The sequence below is a fragment of the Rhea pennata genome, chromosome 3, assembly GCF_028389875.1.
Source record: "Rhea pennata isolate bPtePen1 chromosome 3, bPtePen1.pri, whole genome shotgun sequence".
In the NCBI taxonomy this organism is placed as follows: Eukaryota; Metazoa; Chordata; class Aves; order Rheiformes; family Rheidae; genus Rhea; species Rhea pennata.
Genome location: NC_084665.1, coordinates 83,318,986 through 83,332,832, shown reverse-complemented (window position 1 = coordinate 83,332,832; position 13,847 = coordinate 83,318,986). Strand labels below are relative to the sequence as shown.

Below are 13,847 nucleotides of genomic sequence, written 5' to 3'. Positions count from 1 at the left end.
AATTGATTTTAATTAAGAAATAATCATAAAATCACAGAATGGTTGAGGTTGGAAGGGATCTCTGGAGATCATCTAGTCCAACTTCCTTGCTCAAGCAGCATCATCTAGAGCATGTTAGACAGGGTTGCATCCAGGTAGGTTTAATAAAAGATATTTTAATAACAGACATCTTGAATTTTGCTTTCTACTACACAAACAATTCCCTAGAATAAACTTTTATCTGACAGTTTTGAGAGACAAACCTCATAATTAACTGTTATTAAACAGCTACATAGAATTAATACAGTAACAATGGAAATTCAGTCTGTCCTTTGGCAAGTCCCTTGGCAAAAGTTTGCTAAATTCTGCAGAGATGAAAGAGGAGTAATACTGAATTCACTGAGAGATGTGGAGATAAGGATTTTGAATGACTTCTGGGAGGACATACGTAAATGATGACAGAAGAGAAAAGAAGAGGAATCTGAACTACTCAAAAATTGTTCAGGCTACGATTAATTTCTGATCTTTACTATATCACAATACAAGAACAAGGGGTCTTAGAAAAATGACTACATACCACACTTCCAAGCTTCGGCACCATAGTTGAGCGATTTGTTAGAAAACATGGGACTCAATCACTTCTAAACATTCAGGCAAGGATCCTATATAAATTTCCTAAAAGCATGGCAAATGACCACTAGTAAGATTACCACTAGTAAGGCAAGTTGAAGATGACTCCAGGAGAAAAAGATGATAATCTCTAGAAGTCCAGTAAATATTTTCATTTTCTTCTCTAACTATAAGTAAACCCTATATAATTTTTGAAGTGCTCTAGGCAGTTTTTCAGTAACCTTTTAACCATCACTTCAGGCTTTGTGCAAAATGATAATACCAGATTAAGAGTTAGATGACAAACCTTCAGATTCCCCAAAAGTGAATTGTTCAAAGACCTTAAAAAACTAGTACTGACAGTAAAAAGTATGTAATAGATACAGCAACACACAAATATAACCTGTGTCAATTCCCATCACTAAAAAGTGCTGAGAGTCTCTTTAGTTACACTTGTATGTATTGAAAAAATATGTATTGAAAAATTTCTTGAAGTAATAATCTACTCATGATTCTTGGTGTCTGCTTAAAGCCCTCACGTGCAAGTGAACTTCCATTTCCAAAAGGAGCAATTAGGTAACTTAGAGTGTCCTGAAGCTTTTGTGCAGCATTTATAAAGACATTGAATTCATACAATGATTTTCAAACATCAAACTCATTGTTATATGAGCAGTGGAACCTAATCAAACTTTCCAGTTTGTGATCTGAAGAAGGTCTCACAAGGAGTGTGCAATAACTCAAGAGCTGATGCTCATGTGCATTTCTGTTAACTGTGAAAATTAAGAGCTCACAGTTACTGCAAAGCTATGATAGCTTTGGAAAAAGCATTGCCTAGAATTTGAAAGTTGACCAAGGCTTTTGGGTAGGTTTTTCCTCAATAATAAGAACAGCCAATATTTACAAAAAGTTTGTATTATGCTGACAGTCTACTGCTATCCTCTCCCTCTATTTGCATGCCTTTTTCTGCAAGCCATGGTCAGTTAATGCATTACTCCCACACTAAATATGTTTGTACTTCTGCTACTTTGCATCAAGCCAAACTGGCAATTATTTTTTCATATTTCATTTCCTCAGTTTTCCATATTTCATTTCACATTCTGCCTTCTATATGGTGGACAGAAGTCCTTTTCTAAAATTTTTATCACCTACTATATATAGCATTAGTGAAGTTACCTACTCAAACTGTTTTCCCTCTCAATAGACAGTCTATATTTACACATTTTCCATCTAAGATCAACTAAGCAGCATAGCTGTAACACTGAAAATATCTGGCAATACTTACAATGATTGTCATTACAACGAGTTGTGAGCTGCATATGCATATGTACGTTATAACGGGTACATGCAGATATTGATATCTTTATTTTCAGTTAAGACAAAATTTTGTAGTTGTGTCTTTTTTTATTTATCTACATACTCAACTGCATATTTTTCACGTTTTCAGCATGTGTCCTGTATTAAATACATTTGCTATGTTAATGCATGTTTTAAAGTTGTTTCACAACATGTTTAGTCCTGACAATTAGTAACTAAAGTAACAAATACAGTAACTTGTAAAAAGTTAATTCATATACACAATTGCTCTATCTTGAGCAAGCTGTTTAGTGAAAGGTCTTAAATCAGCAAAATAATCACAAAGCATCTAACGTAACTTTCTATTAAAAAAAAAAGTTGGAGTATGATTTTAGTATGAATTTAGTATGAAATTAGTGCAAATTCCAATAATATCTAATTTTAGTTAATGTTTTGTGTATTTATTACTACATTTGCTTATATCAGTTGCTTAAGACTACTCTATTACCACTGTAAAATTGGCTGTATTAAACTAGTTAAAAACAATAAAGAATGGCTAACCAGTGAGACTTTAATGCCAGATACCTAATTCCTCTGTGGGAAAATCTCATAAAAAAAATAAAGGTTACATTAAAGCCTTGTTGTAAGTGGCAAAAATTTCCCATAGCATATAGAAATATATGCCAGTACAATGCTATTTTGTAATGATGTATCACAAGCTGTGCCTGAGAAATATCAGATATGCATATACATACAGTTCAGAAATCATCTATGTATAAAAAAATCAATATAGTAAAAATTACATCCTTTTGAAACCAAGGAAAACTGATTTTAATGATGCTAGGCTATTATGATACATATTCCGAATTATCAGCATTCAATCGTTTTAAAGTTTAAACTGGTTTTCAAGATATATTCATTTTCCCCATTTCTTTCACTTTGGACAGTAAAGTCAACCACTTCACTATGGACTACAGCTTTTGGTCAATTTAATTTCTCACTCACCAATAGTTATGTTGGTGCTATATTTTATATTTCAAAAAAAATTCCCACTAGTTCTTCTACAGTTTATTAAAACTATTTTTATTGGAATGTTCTACTAAAGCTCATTTTGAAAACAAATTTAGCTTAACCTTCCCCTGTTAAGAATGGCTTGATGAAAAGTGCAGAACAAAAAAGGCAGCCATGTACAGGGACAACTCAGAGCACCTCTGGTTCTGCTTTGGACAAGGAGCAAAGCTGCAGCTGAGAATCCCAAGTGTGAAGAGAAGAGCAGTGGCTTATGCAGAAAAGCCAAGCTTTGGCTTTGATAGGTAACAGAGAATCTTCTGGGAGCACAGAGGTGCTCAAGAGCAGACTGATGCACCTTGCCAGCAGCAGAACATTCAGTGTTTCATATCTTAAAGAGCAAAGCATTTGCAAAGGCCAACATCAAGTATTCTACAAAGCTGATGCATCATGCCAAAATGCTTAAAAAATTGCTTTTAAATTTGAAAAATATAGGAAAACAAAAAATACACACATTTCCATTGAAAGGTCAGGTATGTCTATACAACATATGAAAACAAGCTTCACCTGCACTCTGAACTAACCAAAAGTATTAGTCCAACACAGATAGAGCTGATCACACTGTGCAGAGCTAATACAGGCTGTTTCTCTAAAGCACCTCCTTTGGGACATTCACAGTATGTGAAAAGTGTGATCTTAAAACTAGTGTCTAAGAGCCTGCAAAAAATGAAATGCTACAGCATTTATCACAATCAGTAGTATTATATGAACTCTGAAGACTTTTAGAGTTCCTTAAAATAAATTAAATATTCAGACTGCCCAGAGATCGCTCTCATACAGACCTGAGAATTCAGGTTAGGAACAAGAGATTTAAGTGTTTCCCAGGTCGATTTTGGATGCTAATAGCTAGAACATAATTTTTATTTGAAAATGTAACACTAAAATTCTGGTTACTTGTCAAAGCAAATACTGTTTCAGTATGTGCAAGAAATAAGTCAATATAGAGAAAAGTACTGCAGAGCATGCTACTGCCAGGAAAAGCACACTAAATCATTAGTTGGAAACAAACAAAGCAACCAAACAACAACAAATACACACACACACACACACACACATATATATATATATATATATATATATATATAAAAACACACACACACTGCTTAGTCTTTTTCTGATGTAACTTTGTGCAGTATTGATTTTGCACTTCCATTCACTTACATGAAGTATGTAATAAACGTGCATAGTCTGTAGAAATTAATAATTCCTTTTGTAGCTGGTTTGCATTATAAGCTTTAAAATATACTGTCTCTGGTGAAATTGTACTTCAATGTAATATTCATAATGTAAAGTGTCAAACAACTTCCTTACATTTGTCTTAACTTACACATTAAAAAAAAATTAAATGTTCATATAGGTAATGTTAAGCTTTTAAATGGTATTAGAAATTTGGTCATGTACACTGAGATTGTATTTTCTCTCAGGAGAAAAATGACCATTACAGATTTCTGTTTATTGCAGGAAACTAAATGAATGATTTCTCTGAATAACAAATGCCCTTTATTTATAGATACTTAATTTAGGAGACCAATTACACATCTGAAATCAAGGTCACTTTACAACTTAATTAAGATTACTTGCAGCACAAGGACTATTTATTTCCTGTATCCTATAATTCATTAAGTTCCACATAAGGTTAAAATGCAGGTACTTAATTTAAAAGGTCCTCTCCACTTATTTATTATTAGATTCTACTAACAAGGTCTTGTTAGTAGAACAAAACTTCAAAAACAACAAGTTTTTGAGCTTAAGAAAGTACATACTTGGCTAAGGAACAGTATACAGTTAAATTTAGCGATTTCAATGCACAAAATCCATCAGAGAAAAAGGTAGACTTAATTTTAAACAGAGTTGAGAGTGGAGGTAACAAAACATTTTTCGCTAATGTCATCATTTTTTCCAAATCAAAGCACAGAATAACAGAACAGCTGAGGTTGGAAGGGACCCCTGAAGATCATTTGCTCCAATCCCCCCTGCTCAAAGCAAGGCCAGCTACAGCAGGTTGCTCAGGGCCATGTCCAGTCCGGTTTGAATATCTCCAAGGATGGAGACTCCACAACCTCTCTGGGCAACCTCCTCCAGAGTTTGACCCACCCTCACAGTAAAAAGCTTGTTCTTATGTTTAAACGGAATTTTCTGTACTTCAGTTTGTGCCCACTGCTGCTTGCCCTGTCACTGGATACTACAGAGAAGAATCTGGTTCCATCTTCTTTACTTCATCCATCAGGTATTTACACACGTTGATCAGATCCTCCCGAGCCTTCTCTTCCCCAGGCTGAAAGACCCCCGCTCTCTCAGCCTCTCCTCCTATGACCAGTCCTGCAACAATCTGCCCTGTGCTGGACTCGCTCTGCTATGTCCATACTCGACAGCACTCAGCACCTTTCCTATTTCACTTGTTTCATTTTGCAATTGAAGTATCCTTATTGCTTAATGAAGGGCAGTAAAATGAATGAGAACCTAATGTCAATTTAAATGTTAGGGTTTCTTAGTTTAAGAACTACAAATAGTTTTTATAGCTTTTGCTCTATACTGCTTGCTTTCCTCCCCGCTTTACAAGCATAATGAACTGAATACATCTATTAATAAAAAACTATTAGAAATAGATATGAAAGAATTTTAGTTGATGGCAAGTGTTCTTTCTCCAGGATAAAGGGGCAATACTGATCAAAGCCTGACACACTTTACTTCATGTCAGAGTATTATGTAAAATACAGTATCTTTTTTTTTAAATTACAACTTTTTCAATGTCAGGTGTGGGGGGAGGGAAACCAAAGGAGGCTTTGTTCAAATAAGAGGTGATAGCATCAGATAAAATAAGCTATGACAATTGAGCTGTGGGATTTTTTTGAAAGATAATCATAAGAATTGAAAGTACAATTTTCCAGCTTTACAAAGTATTGTTTTCACGAGGAAAGTTCTCTCCTCCAAATCAAAACAATAACACATAATAGCGAACATAAGACTCAGTAAATTTTCCTGGATAATTTCCTTTGTTAGTGGACTAGCTTGTTGTGAACTACTCTTATGAGGAGTGCTGTATTTTCCCTTTTATGCTTAATTGATCTGGAATTGATCCTACACTAGATTTGAATGAGTAGATAGTAAAGACATCTTATGAGATGTTATTTAAAAAAAAAATCTACATTCATTACTTTTAATTTTCTCACAGGCCCAAAACAGAGGATAATTCCTGTTTCTTTAATTAATTTTAAGATAAAGCCATCAGTTTGTCTCTGGATGAAGTAAAAATAGTATTTGATCTTGAATATACAGATAAGATGGCTAAGAACATAAAAAGGAAAAAAAAAACACTGAAGCTAGGAACAAAATTGAAAGAGCTCACTGCCCTTGCAGCTTCCATGCACAACAATCTTTCATAAACCTTCAAAAACTGACAAGTGAAATTCTAGGTTAGGGCGCACACATCTATAAATCTAATTACACTGTGCCTGAAAAATAATATTGATACGATAGGAGAAAACTTAAATAGAAGATTAGTTAGCGGAAAAAAAAAAAAAAAAAAAAAGACTTGCAGGTAAATGAAGAATGACATAAATATTGCATAGGCTATACATCAGTTGGTCTAAAACTTTATTTATCCAAAAAATGAATGACAGGTGTCTCACATCTGGACTTCATTTAAAACACTGCAATTTTCCACATGGAGACCTTTGAAAAATGAGAATAGAATTATAAAGTTGGCAAGAAATGGCAAGAAACTGCCTGAAGGGAACACGAAAAGCAAGGCAGTGTTGAAAAGCATATCAAGGCAGTGTTGAAAAGCGAACAGTATCACCTGGAATAAAACTTCAAGTGCAGTTCTTCAGTGATCATTTTTTAAAACTGATTTAAATGAAAAGAAAACTGTAACCCAGGAACAAGTGATCATAAACACAGCCCCAAGTAAAGCTAGAAAGTGAGCTAGAACAAGGGTTGGTTCTAACCACCTACACAAGAAGATTCTGGCACAGGCTGACAGGAGTAGTTGGGACAAAGTATTTCACATTCTTAAAAATGAATCTTCCTTAGTTTAAGATATCGTATCAATGACAAAAAAAAGTCCTTTCTAAATTCTATGAAAATTTAAAAAGAATTTCCTTTCCTTCGCTCTTCTGCCACTTCTTTTTCAGGAAGGCAAGTGTTAGACACAGAGAGTTTCCTGCCAGTTAGCTGAACCGACAAATTAGTTAAATTCCCTTTGCTCCTGCTCCCAACATTTACAGGTTAGACCAACAGGCAGACATTTGTGAGGAGATTAGGGTAGGTCAACAGGAACAATATAGAACAACTCAATTAAAAAAAGAAAAAAAAGACAAAAGTGATGGAAGCAGATAAAAAAATAAGTTACAAGCAAGATTCTAAAAAATACAGCGCTCAATACAGAAGAGCATAGTGAAAAATATCTAAAACTCTATTGCTACATCAAGAATATAGAGAAGCACAAATACCACAATAAAAAAAACATACTTCCTGAAACAGTAAAACTATCCATTAACTTCCCTTCTGAAATAAGAATGAAAGCATTGAATTTTAATCCTAAAACTACAAACACTGGCTCTAATAACGAATACATTAATGAATAGCTTTGTTGATGAACCTGAACTCTTGACTTCTTTCTTTTGACATATAAAACCTATATTTGACAATCTGTACTTTTCTGACTTCGGGTGTAGCCTTCAGGAAGGCTTCAGCATCTTGAAACTCTGCATTACCACCCTTTGGTCTCTCACTATAGCTTGTGTCACCTACACGTTCTCAAGTGTTTCAGACACGAAGGACGAATCCACTTCAGAAATACAATCGCGCATTTTTGAATCTCGCATTTTGTAGGAATGATGAACAATGAATTATTCTTAGAAAAACTATAGAAAGGAATATGTTTGTTCCCCACTAGGACAGTTTGCAAGACAGCTGGGAATGCATTTAATTGACGGAAGCCCTGGAAGCTTAGACAGTAAGTTATAACTCCCATCTCGCTCTAAGCATAGGAATCAATTTTCCTCTAATTAAGAATAATGAGGAAGGTATCACAAAGAAATAAACTGTCCCATGGGAAGTGTGGAATGTTCTTAAGCAGAGAAAGCAAAGAACAATAACTTTCTTACCCCTAGGTGATCACTATCTGTAGACTACTCAGTGATGGGAAAAGAAGCTTATTCCAATTCATTTTAGAGTTCACTACTTATTTAAAAATTTTAGCAACATATGTGCGTGTCTATATGTACATACAAAAACAGGAAGTCACCCTTGCAATGAATTACAAATGCTGATATGCTTAGGGTGTTTTGCTAAGTAAAGTTTATAAACCTTGCTTAAAGATAAAATGAAACTATTTTTGAGGAGTCCACTCCCCAATATCCTTATCATGAGCACATTCTTTACTTATTTATTAATAATAATAATACTTTATTTATTATTAATAATAACAGTATCTTTCTAAATAGAAGAACACACAAGGCAACTGAATGGGCACCACTTTTACAATATGCAAATGTATTTTAAAGATCTGGATTTCATTTACAAAGAAATATCTTTTCATATGAATGGCTCTTTTTTCTTGGTTTATAGAGAACAAAAGAATTTCATGGAGCACAGAGACTTTAGCATGTGTGCATCACCATAATTAATGTAAGATTTTCAATATGCATGATCGAATACATACTTGTTAAACCATTTCATATCGCAAGTCGATGACCTAGTTCCACAAATGGGTTACCTTTAGGTTAAAGAACACCATCTGCTCACAGTGATGCCACCAGCAAAATTGCTACAATGAAAAATCCCTAAGTGAAGGCAAAATCCAAAACGAGAAAAAAAAAAAAAAAAAAAAAAAAAAAAAAAAAACTAGTTGTGACTACTCTTCACAACTTGACACAATACAAGTATCAGCTATTTTTTTAAAAAAAGGTGATCATTTTCAGTTTGGTCTTACGTCCCCTCACACATATTGTGCATTGAGCAATGAATTAATGAGATCAATGCAAAAAGCAATACGCTAACCAAGCAACATTTGTAGTCAACAGCAAAGAAAGATTGTCATGAGACATATGGGGGGTAAAAATGAGCTGATTAGGGAGAAAACTGATCTTTTTATTACTAAGAATTCTTAAAATCTAAAAAGATGCAGCTTTCAAACAACCATATGAAAAACTACTTTTTCTTTCCAGAAGCGAATGTACATTTTTTTTATATAATCAAACTAAAACTCCTATAAAGCCAAAAAGAGAGATAATTTACCAGAAAGTCTCTGTTATAAATGCAAAAGGAAAGGAAGTCTTTGCTGATGATTCCATTTACTGATTATAATCTTGCAAAATAAAAATATCTTTCTTTCTTCTTGCTTCAAGTGAAATATTTCAAGCATTTTCCTTAATATTCTACAAATTAAACTTAACTAAACATTATGTGGAAGTACAGAAGTACTTCTGCATTCCCTGTGACTATGTATGTTAAAAGACATCCTTTAATCTAGGAAAAAAAACACATTTTGGAAATCTTTTCTCATACCCAAATAAAAAACTTCAAATCCCTAATGCAAATGAGGATTTTTTTCTATGTTCCACAGAACATAACACATTTCTGCTTGCTGAAATGCGTAAAACTTTCAAAAAAAATTCTCAAAGGTATTTTAATACAGTACAAATTAGGTCTGTCTCCAATTATGTTCAAGTTTAGCTTCTCAAACAGAAAGAAAACTTGTAGTAAAAAATTCAAATACAGAAAATATGTCAAAGGAAACCTTGAGACGTACCCTGAAGCATGGTCACAGCAAAAAGTCGGTCAATTGCTCTCTTCTAACTACCAAACAAAAGAACAACCTCAACAATTACTATATCATTACAAGCAGATACATAATTATCTAAACAGAAAATAGAGTACTTGGATCCTCTATCATTTTTTCTAGATGAGAAGAAAAGCTACATTTTTAATGACCAACTTCTTGCAAATTCTCATTATGCTGCCTTTCACAAGATCGTCCTTCTCTACCATTAGTAATATTTATGTAGCAGATTTTCTATATTTTAAGTCTTTCTTAAAAGTTGCTTACAGAGTTCTGTGTATTGAATTTATTTATTTATTTTTTTTTTTAGGGGGAAAGCTGGGCAAGTCGGTAAAAGAAAAACATAACTGATAAGTGCACAGGAAAAGAAATGGCAGAATTGATGAAGAAATGGCTGGAAGGCATTCCTTACTCCATTCAAAAATAGTTCTCTCTTCCCTTGGCTTACTTCATCCGTCTTTCCTAAGGAGTCACAGCTAATGACTCCTTTCCCTTTTCTACCACTAGCTTTATCTTACACTCCAGCCTCCTAGCAACTATTCTCCCTCCTTTAAGCTTTCTTTGCTCTTCTACTGATAACCCTTTCCCACTTCCTTACCAAAAAAATAAAAAATAAAAGCAAGTAAAATAACAAAGTTTTAATATAGCGCTACATGCCCCATTCTCCAACCTTCCTTTCATTTCCTTTCTGTTTCAACAACAGGAATGCTCTGAGACTAGAGTGGTAACCTGTCTAATAGCAAGATATTTGACTTTGGTTATTTCTGTTTAATTTTTACTTTTATAGTGAGAGCCTCACAAGGTCTCACATTTTGATATGGTTATATTTGATAACTGCATTTCTAAATATCTATACATTTACTGACTTCTTTTGTGCAAGATTTTTCAATGTAATAAAAATAGAAATTCTTTGCCTTAAAATAGTTATTGCTTTTAAAAAAAAGTATGAAGCAGCTGGGGAAATGAGCAAAAAAATAATGTCCAGTATATTACAGAGGGAAGAGGAAATATACACATAATATTCTTTTGTTTCATGGATTAAGATACTATCATGTAATTTTTCTTAAGACAAAAACAAAACATAGATAAGACTTAAATGAAATATACTGACACAATCCAATATGAAATAACTTAATATTGGTGCAACATTTAAATACAGTATGGTTAATATGCTACTGTACCTCATTCTGAAGTTCATCACCACTTTTGGTAGAAGCAAGCATCTCGTACAAAGTGCAGCAGAGATCTTCTGTTGTTGGCCCTGCAGGGGTACCCCCCTGAGATTCATTCAGATACTTTCCAACTTCACACCACAAAAAAGAATCATCTACTTTTTCCAAAGACTTGAGATCAGATTTCTCACCATAGCAACTCTGTAAGTGATCCAGCTGGTTATTCAGAAATTTCTTATAATCTAAGCTTATAATTTTCTGTGCATCGGTCTCACCATTCACAGGCAGCTCCTCAGAGTGATCCAAACCATGCATGTCAAACGAAAACACTATATTTTTACCAAAGAACACTCTGTTATCACCATTTTGTTCTTCAGCCATCTGTACGAGGGCTGTAAGCTGTTCTTCAGTGAAGTAAGAAGCAATCCGACATGTAGCATTACAAGCTGCAGTAGCAGATGATGATGGAAAGGGCCCAAACATCTGCTTGATAGCTTTTGTCTCATCATGACCAACACATTCTTTCTTGTGAAATGTCTTAAAGAGAAAAACAGCTCCGCTTTCAATTGCTTCTTGTCCATTTTCAGCTCCAACTGTTAACAGAAACAAACATAACCATATACTCTTCAAACCAGTTCCCCTCCATTGCCTATAACATAACCGTATTCAATTTCCTGCAAAAAATCTTAACAACAAAGAACTGAAACAAAGACCATAACAAGTAGCAGTAGTTGCAAGGTAGTGAATTATAAGAAGTATACAATAATAAAGCATCTGTCTTCGTTATCTTCCTACTTACAAGAAATTCATATTAAGGATTACTAACGTTCTCTTATTTTTCAAGTAAGGGGAAGAAAACTTGCCTGAGGTCTGCAATTCACCACAGTGTATTTATGAGCTCTTTACAGTTTTTTTTGTTTGTTTGTTTTTTAATCCCACTTTGTTTTCCACTTTGTATCAACGTTTATTCACTGTCTAATCTGAATATTCATGACAGCCTAAACATACAGAAATCAGCTGGGAAATACTACATTCTTGTTTCTAGTACTATAGAATGTGTATTAATTAAAAAATTTCCCAAAGAAATTAAAAGTCAATGCATAAATTCAGAGTTATAGGCTATATTAAATCATAATGAGAAAAATCAAAAAACATATTAGAGAAAAACCCAATTTATCCCTCTTACATCAATATTCTCCGAGGTCCTTGAGGAAAACATAAGTAAAGACACTATGTAAAGAACCAAAATGTCACTACTAAACAAAACAAATAGCTATGATGTGCAAGAAATACATAAAAATACAGCATACAGGTTTTTAAGAGTATAATCAGCAGAATATTTTTTCCAAATTAAAAAAAAAATGTTCTAAGAACTGTAGTAGGTTATTCCAACTTTTAAAAATAGAATTAGCTTTTCTTAAAATATTTCATAATTTTAAAATACTTTAAAAGTTCAGTGTCAAGATTTACAAACTACTACTGTCCAGATCTCTTAATCTGGTCAATTCTACAGTTATATTAGGATTGACTAGCAAAATTCTAACAGAGAACACTATGATTCAAGTGATAACATTAGTGATTTATTCCTGCTATAGCTAACTCAGAAGACCTATTAAATGTTAATTACATGAAAAGGAACAATATTATCCATTCCAAAAAAAAAGAAAAAAAAAGAAAGAAAGAAAGAAACAAAAGAAAAAAGAAAGAAAAAGAAAAAGAAAAACCCCAAATGATATTTTTTAGAATAGGGAAGATGGCAAATACTCAAAACTGCCTCCTGCTATCCAAACAGTTATATACTATGTATTTGCTATAATGTGTCTCCCATTTCTGACTATTAAAAAAATACAACAAAAAAAAACCACTTACTGAAATCAGGGGAAAGATTATTAGTTACTTCTACGTAGTTAATTGAGACTTGATTCAGGAAAGTTAGGCTCAAATATAGCAAAGCAAGGACTTTCTCCCCAGAAGCATAACAGGAAAAAGCAAAAGATGTTCAATAAGCAGATAGAACAAGAGTGAGAAGCTGAAAACATAATATATAAACAAGGGTGTCTAAAAATTCACTACTTCTCTTGAACTTCCATATGGCACACTCTGAAGAGCTTAAAAGTTCATGAAGGGAATGGTAGGTGATATTTACATGATAATTAGGTGCACAGCTAATTATCTTCCCTATAGAATAGGGAAGATATAGATATAGAGAATAAGCTATATAAAAGAAAGTACACACACATACTCGATATACGTAAATATGTCTCAATAGAAAGTGTTGCTTCAGCCTCCCTCTTGGCATTAACTACATAGAAATCGCAACATAAAAATAGTCTGAAAACTCAAGAGACTTGATTTTGCTGTTTGATCCTCACTCTTATATTCCTAACATACAAAAACATATCATTATTTAAAAGTCACTTGTCTTTGAAAATAAGTAAAATGCCATTAAGCTAAAAGAACACTTTTAATGGCAAATCACCTATTTTGCTTACAACCTCTTTCTTCCCCATCAGACATTTCGTCCTACTTCCTACACTTCATATGGTCTTAATTGTTATATTGTAAACTTCACAGACATTATGCATTTGTCAGCCTTAGCCTAGTCAATACTTTATTGTAGTATCTCTTACATAAAGTTATAAATTTTGGACATTTAAACAACTATGCACATCTCCCCTCTCTTAGCCTAAATTGCTTGCTCTGGATGTACATATTTGGATTAAGGGAAATAACACTATCAAATCTCTCTGTAGCTCTGATTGACCTAGTTTGATGTGCTTAGCTGGTAGTTGTACCAGGTCCTTACTTAAATCTCATCTTTCCTCTTCCAGGTAAGTTTCATGTTTATGTGCAAGGTATATTCTGTAATGCTTCCTACTTTCCCTCAAAAATGCATACTAATTTTTTGGTTACATTACTTACAAAAAATTACTACAATACCT

General features: G+C 33.4%; 1 protein-coding gene across 1 annotated transcript in view; it reads right to left on the bottom strand.

Annotated features, from left to right (window-relative positions):
* Nucleotides 1–13,847, bottom strand: part of ASCC3 (activating signal cointegrator 1 complex subunit 3) — a 273,420-nt gene that overhangs the window by 240,326 nt on the left and 19,247 nt on the right. Inside the window, exon 4 of the mRNA XM_062572708.1 lies at nt 10,915–11,498. Within this exon, the coding sequence (XP_062428692.1) occupies nt 10,915–11,498 (584 nt within the window). The remainder of the gene's footprint in view (nt 1–10,914; nt 11,499–13,847) is intronic.